Here is a 15,851-nt window from a genome sequence, read left to right as displayed (position 1 = left end):
CACTACATCTGTCTTGGTTGCAAGAAGAAGTCTACTATATGCTTTTCCAACACAACTTTAAAACCTTTTATTAGTGCCTTGCATGGAAAGTCAGCATGGTGCAATAGTGTAAATGTGTGAGCTTTGGTTTCTGGTGGGTTTTCTTGCTGTGTGGCTAGGGCAAGGTATTTAACTTCTCTGAATCTGGGGTTCCCCATCTGTAAAAATTTTTATAGTATTTCTTGCCTCGTAAAATTGTCTTAAAATGGGTTACTGTTTATATATCAACTAGTACAGTGCCTGGCATATAGTAGGTACTTAATTAGTGAGAATTGCTTTTCCATTTCAAATATTTGTTAAATAAAAGTTTATATGTATGCATATATATTTTTCATAAAGGTTTAGAGATGGTTTATAAGAGTACATAAAATGAAATACTAAAAAATTGAGCAAAATCAAGACAATAGGAGAGCAAAAAGACTATATTGGCCATAATATTCTATGTAATTCTGACAGAAAACTTTCAGGTTTAACTCTGAAGCTTCCTGTCAGTCAAGGCCAAATGGAAAACATTATCTGTTACATAATCTCATTGTCAAAAGGGAACAATTAAATGAGTTTCTTGTGAAAATGTAAGCATTTTTATTACCAGTATCTAAAAGAAATTTTACTTAGAACTAGTAGACAGTGGCCTCAACTTTGGTTAGTGTAACAGTTATTTTACTGAATTTCATATGGCCGTTTTCTGTAGACTATCAAAAACTCATTTTGAATATGAAAAATAGGTTTTAGTATCCTTAAATTCAGCTCTAGCTGTACTCTACATTTTTTAGCACAGCAGCCCCTAATTGTTGAAATTTTACCTTGTTTTCTACATGCTTGCCTGTTTTATTATTTGCTAACATATACGTTTAATTGACATTTGATTACAATTAACCTCTTAGCTCCAAGAGGGTAGGAATCATTGACTTATTTTGGTTATTGTGTCTTTCTCAGCATCATAAGAATATTATTTTATATATAAGTTTTGTTTAATATAGCATATATATCAATAATAATAGTTTTCTAATGAATAAATTAACTAGTTAAAATTTTCAAGATAATATACTATCTTCTACATCTGTTACTTTAATGGGTAGAAATGATTTATTAAATTGTTGATTCAATATGCCAGTTATTTAACTCTCATTTATTTTACTTTCCTAGTTGCTCTTTATTTGCTTCTGAATCTTGCTGAGGATACACGTACAGAGCTGAAGATGAGGAACAAGAACATAGTTCACATGCTGGTGAAGGCTCTTGATCGGGACAATTTTGAGCTGCTTATTCTAGTTGTGTCATTTTTGAAGAAACTCAGCATTTTTATGGAGAATAAAAATGATATGGTAACTTACATTGAAACAGCCCATGTTCACCATTTTTGAGTTAGAATATTTTGATAAAAAGTAAACACATTATCCCCCTACTGAGATAATTCTAAATGAAAATTTTACAATGGCAGTAACTCACTTAAGTGGCTTCATTAAGAAATATATTTCATATTAGTTAATTATCCAGATAATTAAAGTTTTCTGGATAAAAATATTTTCCTAATATATTGTACAGAATGAATCTTTCCATATTAAACATAATATATAGAAAGCAATTTTAACTTTAGATTGTGTTTCAGAGTCATCTGGCCTTATTATTTTCCCCTAAGGTACTTTTCTCCTGCATTTCTGGTATTATTGTGTGGAATTACAGTTTAGCCCAATCTGTTTCTCATTTATTATTCCAATTGGTAGCTGCAACCTGTTGATTCTGCTTAAGTATCTCTTGAAGCTATCTGTTCTTTCTATTCCCAGTGCCATTGTGTTAGTTCATGCCCTCTTTATTTATACACTCTTCATTTCTTGTTTGAATCATTACAGTAGGTTCCTATTTGCCATCTTACATTGTGTTGATGCAGTTGTCTTTGAGAAATAGTACAAATTGATCATATATTATTTCTCCAGCTGAAAAATATGTATAATATAGAAATATAGAGAGATGGAATAAAAAAATCTGCTTTTTTCCATGTCATTGAAAAGTCTTTGTAAGCACAGTGTTATATTAAATAGATCATACATTAACCATACCTTGCCTTCAGATACTTAAGTTGTTCATAATTTTAGCTATTATAAATAAGACTTCAGTGGACACATTTGTACATGCATCTTTGTCTGTATTTCTGTTTATTTTCTTAGGATAGATTTCTCAAAATGGAATTATTGGATCATTGGCTTTAACTCCATTGGAAACTATTTTAGAACTGCATGTTAATACAAGTCATTATGTGACTGTGTATTATTGGTATAAGTGGATTCTCCTTCAGATAGTCTAAATATATAGTATTTCTACCTGTTCTTTTTCCTTCTTTTAAAATCTAATGAGCTAGGAAGTAGCTTATGCTTATTGAACAATATGGCATGCTCTTTGAAAACCTGAGACTGATTAATTAGATTTAATAAGTGCCTTGAATTCTGATACTTGGAATACATGAAATTTTATTTTATCCACAGATATTTAGTATGTGTCATTTTCATCATTAGTTTTGATGATTATTGATGATCACTGTGTCTGATACTCTTTTAAGATTGAATTTACTTAATCAAAAACATGTTTTTGTTTTTATCAATCTTATATTCAAGAATAATATGACATGGTGATATATATACTCCTGAGTATAGTTAGAGTGTGGCTAAGTAGTCGCTTCTCCTTGCTGTAAGTTGAAATATATTCTTCCATTTATGTGTTTAGAATAAGTTCACCTTTATTAGGTTTGCAAAATTCAAATTGATTTGCCATAAGCATGTGTCTACTGTGCATTGCTTAGATTTGTATTTAGATAATACTCTTCTTATGTGTTTATTCTGTCAAAACTGATCTCAGGTACATAATTAAAAATTATTTTCTGGTAAAATCATAGATTCAGAAAATAGAATATAAATTGTCTCATCAAACCTCAGTTTTTATTGGGGAGGAAAAACAGGTTCAGAAAAGGTAATTCATCCAAGGTCATAAGAATAATTTGATTGGCAGGGTTTTTAGGGTAGATGTTATGAATTTCATCTTTTATTGTGGAAAAGAATTCATTTTATTTAAGGGTGTTGTATAGAATTAGGATTTTTAGAGCTCAGCTGGACCTTATCTCTATGTTTACATTTTGTAGATTAACTCCTAGTTTTACAGATGAAGTAACAGAGGATTAGAGAGGTTAAGTAATTTGCTCAAGGAAATATCTCCAGGATTCGGCTTCCTACTCCTTTTCTCTGCCTCCAAGGCAAAATTTATTTTTGTTTTTATTTTATATTGTTTTTTTTAAAAAAGATTTTTAGCAAGACTAAGTATAAGCAATTTTTAAATGTTGGCTTTCAGAAACACTGAAAAATAATTACTTAAAGGTTGAAATAAATTTGCTTGTCAGTTTGATAAACTGTCACTTTGTAGAGAACTTTTAATAAAAGTACTAATTAACTATAAACTCCATTTTAGAGACATAAAATTAAGAGGGTTTTGCATGTTGAGACAATGACTAAATTTAGCTTTGGGCATTGGGCTTTTATCAGCCAGAAACATGATTAGAAGACTGTGTCTAGTGTTTAACTATCTGATTGGGCTACATGTTTTACATTCCATTCTTTGCAATGGAAATACAAATTAAAAAAAAAAAAAACTCTCCAAGTTACTTTATTAAGTTTGCCATAACCACCAGTGTGTACTGTTGCTGTTTTGAAAGAAAAATATTACTTAATATAATTAGTAACAGATGAAGCCTGTGGCATTTTTATTTAAGAGGGATGGAGGGGAGGGATGACTGATCCATTTGTGAGGTTGTATTATTTATTTAAATAAAGTGTTCATTTTACTGTTATAATGAACTAATACTGACCTTGCTTTTTAGAGTTATATATTTTAAAGGAAGTTTACTTTGCATAAAAAATCTTTCAATTAATTATTTAAATTGAGTTTTCATATTTTTTATGTAAATACAATATGATTAAAAGGGATAAGTCATATTAGAATATGAATTTAAGAACAACAGAGAGGATATATATTCCTTGGGTTGCTTATTTTCTTATTAAGTTTTGAGACTTGTTTTTGTATTTTGAATATAAGTCTTTTATCAGTTATGTTTCCAAGTATTTACTACTTTTCTGTGGCTTGTGTTTTCATTTTCCATGAAGAGCAAAAGGTTTTAATTGTTATGAAATCAAGTGTATCAAAAAAAATTTTAATAGATTGTATTTTGGTGTTATAGCTAAGAAATCTTTTCTTTTTTTTTGTTTTTTTTTTTTGTTTTTTTGAAATCTTTTCTTAACTCAAGGTCACAAAGATTTCTTCCTGTGTGTTTTTCGAGGAGTTTTGTAGGGTTTGTGGTGGTGTTGTTTTTGTTTTAGTCTGTGATCCATCCATTTTTAGTGAATTTTGCAGATGGTGCAATGTATAGATCAATATCCATGTTTTGAATATGGATTTCCAATTGTTCCTGCACCATTTGTTGAAGAGACTATACTTTCTCCACTGAATTGCCTTTGCACCATATTGAAATTGCCTTTGTACTGTTTTTGTTGAAAATCAGTTGGCTATGTATGTGTGGTTTTATTTTTGGACTCTTTTCTGTTCCATTAACCTATGTTTCTATGCTTTCGCTGATACATTTTTGTCGTGATTACTGTAGCTTTATAATCTTGAAATAAGGTAGTGTGAACCCTCAAATGTTGTTGCTGTTTTTCAGAATTATTCAGGCTATTTCAAATTCTTTATCTTTCCATATATTTAGAATCAACTAGTCTATTTCTTTAACAAAATATCCTGGAATCTTGATTAAGATTGAATTGAATCTATTGGCAGGATACAGTATATTGACCGTATTGAAGTTTCCGATACATGAACATGGTATAACTCTCCATTTATTTAGGTGTTTCTTGATTTCTTTCATCATTTCATAGTTTTAAGCATATGTATTTTGCACATATTTTGTTAGATTTATACTTAAGTGTTCTACCATTGTAATGGTAGCTTTTAAAAAAGAATCAGTTTCCTGTTGTTGAATGATAGTACATAGATATACAGTTGAATTTTGTATATTGACCTTATGTCCTGTGACCTTGCTAAATTCATTTTTTTACTTGGGATTTTCTAAGTAGACAATTATATTACTTGTAAATAGAAAGTTTTATTTTGTCTATTCTTAGCTATATACTTTTTATTTCTTTTCTTTTGCCTTTTTTTTGGTCTTACTGTACTGGCTAGGCCTTCTAGTATGATGTTAAAAAGGAATGCTGTGACTTGACATCCCAGCCTTGTTACTGGTTTTAGGAAGAAAACAATGTCTTTTACTATTAAGTGTAATTTAATATAGTTTTTTTTATAGATACTTCATTGGTTTAAGTAAGTTCTGTTCTAGTTTGCTGAGAATTTTTATCAGGAATGGTAGTTGGATTCTGTCAAATGCCTTTTCTGCATCAATTGAGATAATCACATGGTATTTCTTCTTTAGACTGTTAATGTAGTGAATTGTATTGGTTGACTTTCAAATGTTAAGCCATTCTTGCATTCAGCAGGTAAACACAACTTGGTCATGATATATTGCCTTTTTATATATTGCTAGATTTGATTAGCTAATATATTGTTAAAAATTTTTGTGTCTGTGTTTATGAGGGATTACTAGTTTATAGTTTCCTTATGATGCCTTGGTCTGGTTTTACTATTAGGGTAAGTCTGACCTCATAGAATGAGTTGGGAAGTATTCCCTCTTCAATTTTTTTGGAAGGGTTTGTGTAGAATTGGTGTTATTTCTACTTAATTGTTTAATAGAATTCACCAGTAAAAAAGTCATCTGGAGGTAGAGTTTTCTTTCTTTGAATTTCTTTAATACCTATAAGACTATTCAGGTTATCTGTTTATTTTTGAGTGGTAGCTTTGCAGTTTGTATCTTTCAAGTAGTTTTTCCATTTCATCTGTGTTGTCAAATGTATAGGTGTAAAATTTTTTGTACTTTTTCCTTCTTATATCTTCAGAGTCCAAAGGTCTGAAGTGACTTTTTCTGTTGCATTACTGATATTGGTAATTTGTTTTTCTCTCTTTCTCTCTCTTTTTTAATAGGTTAGTGGTTTATCAGTATTATTAATATTTTCAAAGAACCAGCTTTTGGTTTCATATTTGATTTTGGGAGGATATTTTCACTGAATATAGAATTCTAAGTTGACATACTTCATAAATATCTCTGCATTGTTTTCTGGGTTGCATAGTTTTTGATAAAAAGTCTGATGTCATTCTTATCTTTTGTCCTCTATATATAGTGAGTCTTTTATTTTCTGCCTGCTTCCAAGATTTTATCTTTGATTTTTGAAGGTTGAATATGGCCAGGCACACAAGTGCATGTGTGTGTTGTATTCTACTTGGGGTTCTTTGAGCATGTATCTGTGTTTTTGATGTCCTTCATTGTTCTTGGAAAATCCTTAGCCATTATCTTTTCAGGTATTCCTTTTGTCTCTTTCTGCCTCTCTTCTACTGGCTTCCAGTTACACATGTTAATCCATTTGGTATTGTCTCATGGCTCTTGAATGCTGTGTTGCTGTGTTTTGTTCTTCTCGTTTTTATTTTTTTGGGGGGTGGGGTGGGGTTCAGTTTGGAAAATTTCTATTGACCTACCTCTGGGTTTACTAATCCTGGCATTAGCTATATCAAGTCTACTAATGAGCCCTTTGAAGTTTTCCTTCATCTTCGTATTATGTGTGTTGTGTGTTTTAAAATTTAATTCTTTTGGTATCATTTTTTTCTGTGAGATTATCTGTGTTTACATGTGTTTTTCATCTTTTCCAATAGAGCCTTTAACATATTAATCATAGTTATTTTAAATTCTCTGTCTAGTAATTATACAAGTCATATCTGAATCTGGTTCTGTTGATTGCCTTATCTCTTATCAATGGGTTATTTTCTTGCTCTTTCATGTATCATAATTTTTTGTTGAAAGCTAGATATTATGTGTAGATTAGTAGAGTGAGATAAATATTATTTATGTATGGAAATGGACAGACCTTTATTTTAGGTCTTTAATGTAGGGGGGGATTAAGTCATTTTTGTCAAGAGTTTAGCTATATTTGGTTATCCTCCAGGCACCATTAGCTTCAAATTCATCTAGCGTTTCTTTGTCTTTGGTAGAGTATTGATGGTCAGAGGATTTTTCTCATTGTTCATGTTCCACCCTCTATTTCAGGCTTTCCTAGCGTGCCTGTGACTCAAAGAGGCTTTCTCCTCATTTTAACTCTCCCCCAGTAATATACTGCTGTTATTTGTCACTTGGCTTTTGCTAATCTGGTGCCAGGGGCAGGGAGGGGTTAAGAAAAGAGACTTTTTCCATTGTTCTAATTTAGTTTCAGGCTGGTCTTAGGCTTATCCTGTGTCCATGGTTTTCAGCAATGGGGCTTCCTAAGTCATCCTGTCAACACCTCTCAGGAATTTTTCTCTGTTTCCTTGCCCCAGCTGCAGTGGGTCTTCACCTATGCTTCAGATGTGACAGGATTTGCCATACTTTCCCAAGAGGCTTAAGTCTTTTTTTTTTTTAGGGGAAATGGGAGAAAAAGATCCAGACAGGATTTTATGCCTTCTCCCCCGTGGCAGCTGTGCCCCAGACCCATGCCACTGAGGGGAAGTTTTCTTCCATCTCCTGTCCTATCCCCAGTTTTTCTTGTGACCCTCTGATAAGGTCCTTGGAAAAGAGCTTGCAAGTGGTTGCAAACTCCCTGAACATCTGTAGCTTCAGAGTTCTACAGTCTCAGGCTACTTCACATTTGGCCTTTAGCTACTTGTTTAAAAGTTTTTGTGCAGTCTTCCTAGCAACTTCTGTGGCAGCTTTCTCTCCAGTGCTCTGCTCCATATAAACCAGTGCTCATGACCCTTATCTCCTTGGGGGTGCCTATTTTCCTTATATTTCAGGCAACCTCAGCTCTCTGGTTTTTTTGATTTCCGTGCAACCTCAGCTCTCTGGGTTTTTTTTTTAAGTTATGATTTTGTATTTGGATTTTTCTTGCAGTTAGAGTGGGAACCATATCCTTTCCAGATTTTTACATCCTTAGAGGAAGTTTGAGATTCTGCTTACTTTTCTTAATCACTAATGCCTCTATCTGACTAATTGCATGGCATTTTAGTTAATCTGACTACTTCTGTTTTCGCCTTCTTCCAATATATTCTCTACTTTGTAGTCAGAATGACAGTTTTTAAAGAGCTTCTCGAATGTTATATTTTCCATGTTACTTCGGGGGCTTTGTACACTGCTGTTTTTTCCATCTAGACAGCTCTTTCCTCTGCCTCTTCAATTAACGTTAGCTAATTTCTGTTCATCCAGTGCGTTGTTCTTCCTCAGAGAAGCCTTCCTTGACAGCTCCTCACACTGAGATTATATCAGGTTTACTCCTTATATTCTCTCATGGTACTCTGTTTATTTCTCACATATAATATCACAATTTATACAGTTACAATTAGATAACTGTATAATTGTGTGTGAGACGGTTGTTTTGGTTTTTTAACTGTATTTCATGCTCTCTAGAATATAAGCTCCATGAAGACAGGAACCATTTCTTTCTTGTTCACCAAAATATACCCAGGGCTTAAATTAAGAAATATTTTTTGAATGGATAAATAAATAAAGCTGGAAAAGAAGTTATACACTGTAATCAAAGAAGCTACTGTAAGAATTACAGTTTTACATACATGTGACAAATATTTGTCCCTGGCCTCTGTGGAAATTATTGTGTGAAGTTAACGAATGAATCCTGCAGCCTGCTTGGAAGACTAAACTAAGAGAAAGGGAGAACCAAAGTTAAAGAGTCTTTGGAGATGGACTTGCACTTTTTAATAAAGAGCTCTAGGATATGACTGCAGTGTGGCCATGGAGTATAGATACAGGTCTGAAGGAAAAATTGTTGTTGGTTTGTCAATTTACCATTTAAAAAAAATTGTTTACTCCTTGGCATGGAATGAAAGGAAAAAAATATATTGAGGCCTCAATTATTAATGCGATTTTTATGAGGTCAGTGAAAATTTACAATAAAGATATGGGAAGGGTGGTATAAATAAATGCTTTAGACCTCCCATAAAAGAAAAAGTAGAGCAAGGTTATTCATAAATATTTTGGTAATGAACAAGAAAAATATGTAGTTATATAGAATTTCTCTCCTTTTTTGGCTATTTCTTTGTAACAATGATGGGAGATATTTTTATAACCAAATTTTTCTGATTATTACTTTAAGAAATGTGAGTACAGGGCTTACACTACCAAGTAAGTTCTGTCCTCTGATTTCTCATCCTAAAACAAGCTCTCTTGAGGCAATTTCATAATCTTCTAGAGTGGGGATCAACAATCTTTTTCTGTAGATGGCTAGAATAATCTGTATTTTAGGCCTGCCCTTCATATGGGCTCTGTTGCAACTACTCATCTCTGCTGTGTAGCATGATAGCAGCCATAGACAGTTTATAAACAAATGAACGTGGCTGTGTTCCAATAAAACTTTACTTATGAAAACTGAAATTTGAATTTCAAATAATTTTCATGTGTCATGAAATATTTTTCATTTTTTTTCAACCATTTAAAAGTGTAAAAGTCAGAAACCATTTTTAGCTCTTGGGTTGTATGAAGACAGATGGCAAGCCAGATTAGACCCCACTAGCCATAGTTCACTGATCCCTGTTATAGAGTTTAAACTATTACTCATAGCCCAGCTTCTCTTCTGATTTTTGAAGATTTCCAAATATCCACTGAATATCATCTCAAACATGACAAAACTTTTAGTAATTTTTTGCCCTCCTTGTCCTACACCTGTTTTTCAATTTAAAGATCTTAGTTAATGGCACCTACATCCACCTTATTGACTATGCAGAAAAGGAACCTGAGATTGCTCTCCCATAGGCCTTCTTTCAAGATTGGCCCTGGGCTGGTGTCTAGAGACTTGGACTCAGGAGTGTTCTCACTGTTTCCTAACTCATACGTGTAGCTTACTCTTTACACAAGCAGTGTGGCTTAAGCTAAACACCTGCTTTCCTTCTCAGGGTTTGGAATTTTATTTTATGCTAGGCAGAGGTTTCCTATGTGACCAGCCCCGAATAAAAACCTTGGACATCGAGTCTCAGTCTCAGTTCAGTGCTGGAGCATGTTCTGTGTGATTCTATGAGGAGAGGGTTCTAAGAAGCTTACACCTGGCTTCCTTCAGACTTTGCCCCCATGTGCCTTTTCCCTTTTCTGATTTTACTTTGCATCCTTTTATTGTAATAAATCATAACCATGAATATGACTATATGTTGAGTCCTGTGAGTCCTCCTAGCAAATCGCAGGACCTGGTGGTGGTCTTGGGGATCCCCAACACACACTGACCAAGCCAAAAGCCTGAAAGTCACCTTCAAAGCTTCCTTTTCACTTCACATTCAAATGCTTTGACCATATCTTCTAAACACGTCTCAAATTATTTTTTCCTCTTCAACATCTTTGTCCTTTCTTTGATTCAGACCTTAGTCACGTCTCACCTGTCTAAGGTAATATATTCTTGTGCCTGCCTTCAGTCTCTACCTATTCCAGTCTGTCCTATACAGTGCCCCTTATTTTCACATTTTTGTGTATATTTGTATGTATGTATGTTGGGTGTGTATGAATACATATGTATATGTGTGTGTATTCTATTTATTATATATTATATTTATTATATTTATCTTTATATAAATATGTGTGGTTCTAGTCTGACCACATCACCCTCTGGACTTAAAATCATTCAAGGCCCTCTACTGCCTAAGGAATAATGTTAAACTTCTTAGCAGAGCATTAAAAGCTTTTTGTGATCTGTCCAACGTCTGTCTGTATAGGCTCCTGCCACTTCCCAACATATACTTTATACTATGGCTATATCAAAGCACTTGCAGTGCCTCAGACCAGCTCTTTTATGCATAAATGCCTATCCACTGTATTTTTCTTCTATTTGGATTACCAGTGTCTTTACCAGAGAGCAAATTATTATACATTGTTTAGAACTTTGTTCTGAATTTAGTCTTTTCTGTTCTTCTAGGTAGCTTGTAGCTCCTTCTACATTGTTTCTACATTGAGCGCTTCATGCATTCCACTTTTATCATATTGTATTTAAATTATTTGTTTTATTTCTCTGCTGTGTTTTTAGACTGGAATCCTTAAAAGCCAAGACAGAATCTTGTTTAATCTAGCACAGGGTCTGGCACTTAGTAGGTGGAGTCCATAATATGCTTTCAAGAACCCAAAGTAATTTGTCTTCCAGTTGATGCTATGAAATGAGGGAAGGAAGGGATGAACTGGAAATATATATTTCCTCCTGAAACGTTTGGTTTCAGAGGGGCTTCCCTGGTGGCACAGTGGTTGAGAGTCCGCTTGCCGATGCAGGGGACACGCGTTCGTGCCCCGGTCCAGGAGGATCTCACGTGCCGCGGAGCGGCTGGGCCCATGAGCCATGGCCGCTGAGCCTGCGCGTCCGGAGCCTGTGCTCCGCAACGGGAGAGGCCACAACAGTGAGAGGCCCGTGTACCACAAAAAAAAAAAAAAAAAAAAAGTTTGGTTTCAGAGAAGTTTACAGATTAAAATGAGAGTAAATAAGTTAACACATAGTTACTTATAAAAAATATATACATGAGGGTAAAAACAATGAAAAAATAATTCTTTGTAATCTGTTTTGTTGTATTGTGCAATAGAGCCTGACTGCATTTGTATTATTACTTTACATAGGTGGAAATGGATATTGTTGAAAAACTGGTAAAAATGATACCTTGTGAGCATGAAGATCTGCTGAATATCACCCTCCGACTTCTACTGAACCTATCCTTTGACACAGGACTGAGGAATAAGATGGTACAAGTTGGGCTGCTTCCCAAACTCACTGCACTCTTAGGTATGCTTTTTAAAAATTAACGATAGTGTTGCTTGGAATTTCCGACATCACTAGAAAATTTAAGTCTGTCTTGAAAAGTCTGCTGAAAAAAAATCATTGTGTATATGTTCTTTGATTGGGTACCTAAATATAAGCAGAATGAATGAAAAATGACCTGTGCTAGGATTTCCATGGTGGTATAGAATGAAATGGAATAGGAACTTTTAGCTGTTTGACTTCATTTACCCCTGTGAAAATGAAACCAGAGTGAAAATATAAAAATACTACTATGGGAGCAAGAATGAAAAATTACTCTCTCTTCAGCATTTTTTTAAAAAGCAGGTATTGTTTAAGTTCTTATATTCTGCCATACCTTTAAAATACTCCTTACCAATATACAAATGTATGGAGCCTTTTTGTCATCAAGTAAAAAAGGGCATTTTTATATAGTGTCAGAAAATATTATATTGGAGGATTCAGTTTATACATTATTTTCTTTCAGCTATTAGCAAGATATCTATATAGTGAGGATGGATTCAAGAACTAACTCTTCTGTGCTCATACATAATGCTTCTCATGCATAACGCTTCTTAGCAAACTATGTAAAAATGCTTTTTGATCTGTTAAGTGTCTGTCTTCATAGGCACCTGCTACTCCCCAACATACACTTTATACTATGTCCATACTGATCCCCTTACTGTTCTCTAAACAAATTCTTTTATGCCTCAGTGCCTGTCCACCTGCTTTTTTCCTCCACCTGGAATGCCATTGCTTTTCTTAACGAGAAAGCAAAGTTTTACTCAGCTGTTAAGACTCTGTTTCTTTGTTTAGCACTGCAGCTTCATTCTTTTTTTTTTTTTTTGTAGCTTTCTCTATATATTCAAATATTTTTAAGCAGTGGAATAGTTGGAATGATTTAAAATTAAGTTTATTCTTAGCCATCTAATATCTGCGAATCCAGTCTAATTGACATCATCATTTGTTTTTTACAATACTAGAAGTAAAATTTATTGAATGTTTACTGTGACAGTTATTTTGCTGTGTGCTCTGTTTACATTATCTTATAGAATCCCCGTCTGAGATCTTTACCCAGGATTACACAGTTAGATAAAAGACAAAGCTCAAATTCAAACTCAGGTATATCTGCTGCCAAAGTTGGATTTATTAACTACTATAATAAACTACTATGTATAATAATATTAAGTTAACTATGATTAAGATAGGCAGCACTATAATTTAAAATTTCAGTTCTCCAAGTCCTCTTAAAAAAAGTTTTAAGGAAATTTATTTCTTACTTTTTTTCTCAGAAAAGGAAAACCTTTAGTCTGTTAGTCAGTCTAAGAACATTTGGTCCATTGGCCAGTCCACAAATATTACACAAGAGTTTTATTATGCATTTTAGAAGAAACTCTATTGAGGAGCACTTTCAAAAACTGCTTTTGGGGAACCAAAGAAATACTAATATCTAGTGAGGAAACAGGAAAACTTTAAAGTAAACTTGGTGGGCCTTGAATTTAATTTATGTGATCCTTTATTTATCATAAATCTAGCAGAATTATATATCGAATATCAGGTTAGATTCTTAGTGTATGAAGATGATAAGCTAAAGTCCTTGTCCTGAAGCAATTCATAGTCTATTTGGTTTGTTCAGTATCCAGTCACCTACTTTAATGAAACAAATAATTTAAAAGAGATTTTGGGGAAATTACTCATAGGGTACTCATTTCATATTTTGTTAACAAGTAGTAAATTTTGGCATATAAGATATTCAATACAAAAAATATTTCTTTCATCTCTCCTAGAGTTCATTTCTTGTGTCAGACTGTCTTATTAGAATTGTCACTTTTTCCTTTTAAACATGTCACGTTGGGCAAGTTACCCAAACTCTGATTTGATTTCCTCATCTGTAAAATGAAGATAATAATTATAACCAACTTAAGTTATTTTGAAGATTAAATGAGCTATTGCATGAACGTGCTTAGACAGTACCTGACATGTAGTATTTTCTTAATAAGTGTTAGCTATAATCATTTTTATTACTAACATCATCATCATTATCATTTAATGTGAAGTGGATGTTCTGTAAGTGTTGCTGACTTACCTTTCTCTGAGCACAAATATCCTTCTTATAGATATTAAATCGCTGTTAACAAACAAGGTAGCTTATTTATTTTTACTTCCCTGTGATATACGTGCAGTTTAATTCAGTTTAAGTCAGTAAAATGTTGCTAATCTGCTATGGCAGAGCATAATGCTAAGCACTGTAGAGAAATATTTTTCAATCTGTAGGTATATTGGAACTCAAAAGAGAGAATGTTTCCACATTGATACTTCATACATAAAGTGCCATTTGAGATGGACATTGACAGATTTGTCTTTTTAACAAGGTGATATTTACAAAGGAAGGAAGAATAGAGGCTGTAGAAAATATTTCAGATAAAATGATCAATATTACCTAAGGCATAGATGGCGCTAGGCCAGTATGAGGAACAATAACTAAGAAAATAGTGGGAGATAAGTTTGAAAAAATGGGTTCGTATGCTTATGTGGCATTATGAAGTTTAAGGCTGTGCTAAGTGTTATACTTAATATAGTTGATGATAGTAATCATTGCAGGTTTTTGAGCTAGTTGGGCCATAATCAGGGTATTGCCCTAGGGAAATTAATCTGGCATCATTCTACTGGATGCACTAAAACTAGAGTCTAAAGAAGAGAACAATAGCATGTTGTGTTAGCAGGACAAGAAGTAAAGAAAACCTGAATTAAGGAAGATGTGGTATGTCAGGTATGAGGCAAAAGGAAAGGGCAAAAGAGACATGTCATAGGTAGACTTAATATGACATGGCTGCTGTTTGGATATGGATAATGATAAAGAATTCATAAAAACTCAATGCCTGTTAGAATGTTAGTGCCAGGAACAGAAATAGAGAAGTGTAAAGGAAGTAATTTGAGGACATCAGTGATGGATTTAGTTTGAGATATGTTGGAGACATCTTAGACAAAGATGTTCAGTAAGCAGATGGAAACATAGGTCTAGAGCTCAGGAGAGGTAGGAGTTAAAAAAAGAGAAACTTGTCCAATAGATGAGTAAAACTGGAAATCGGAAACCACTAAGTGAGCTATAACAGTCAGAGAAATATGATTATTTTTCAACAGATACATAAAAAAACAGTTAAATTTAGGCTGTTCCTGAGAAGCAGTGATGTTCTTGGAATTTTCATGCAGTAGAGAAATGAAGAAACTGAGTAGGAAGAGCAACTGAAAACTTTTTACTTCCTTTTCACTCATTCTTTCAAAGTCATGCTTTATTATTTTCTTTGAAATATTATGAATTCCTAGGGCATCAGATTTTGCTACACTAGGGAGAGTAAAGAGCTAGTATTATTCTAACCTTACATTACATAGGTAGGAATAGATGAGATCTTAAAAGTTTCCACCTCTGTTCTTAGCTGATCTGTAAAAACTGATTGAAAGCAAAATAATTCAGTTGACATGTTTATGGTTAGCTTGCCTTAGTAACTTCCTGGCTTATCTTTCTATAGCAAGTAAAAGATGATGACTAAGTAGCATTCCTCATGAAAATATACACAAAAATTTTCGTGGAGAATAAATTAAAAAAAAAGAAAAGATATTGTGATTTGAATAATTGTTAAAAGTAAAGAGGAAGTTGGTAACGGCTCGGCTCTTATGCCATGTGAGGAACGAATATTCATTTATAAACTCATGAAAACTTTTCATCTATCTGAGAGCTACTAAGTTGACTCTAAAATCATTCCTGTTTAGGTAAAGATTTAGTATGTCATACTCTTTTTTCCCCCCTCTCTTTTGTTGCCCACAAGCCATTGAATTTAAGCAGTTTGTTTTTTCAAATGTTCATTTTTCTTTTTTTAAACATCTTTATTGGGGTATAACTGCTTTATAATGTTGTGTTAGTTTCTGCTTTATAACAAAGTGAATCAGCTATACATATACATA

General features: G+C 33.3%; 1 protein-coding gene across 2 annotated transcripts in view; it reads left to right on the top strand.

Moving 5' to 3' along the window:
- Window positions 1-15,851, top strand: part of KIFAP3 (kinesin associated protein 3) — a 157,365-nt gene that overhangs the window by 46,416 nt on the left and 95,098 nt on the right. For both annotated transcript variants that reach the window (XM_060033763.1, XM_060033758.1), the window contains exons 9-10: window positions 1,186-1,364; window positions 11,735-11,897. In XM_060033763.1, coding sequence (XP_059889746.1) covers window positions 1,186-1,364; window positions 11,735-11,897 — 342 coding nt within the window. The remainder of the gene's footprint in view (window positions 1-1,185; window positions 1,365-11,734; window positions 11,898-15,851) is intronic.

The sequence above is a fragment of the Delphinus delphis genome, chromosome 1, assembly GCF_949987515.2.
Source record: "Delphinus delphis chromosome 1, mDelDel1.2, whole genome shotgun sequence".
NCBI lineage: Eukaryota > Metazoa > Chordata > Mammalia > Artiodactyla > Delphinidae > Delphinus > Delphinus delphis.
The sequence above is the reverse complement of the archived record's forward strand: the minus strand, read 5'-3'. Positions and strand labels throughout refer to the sequence as shown.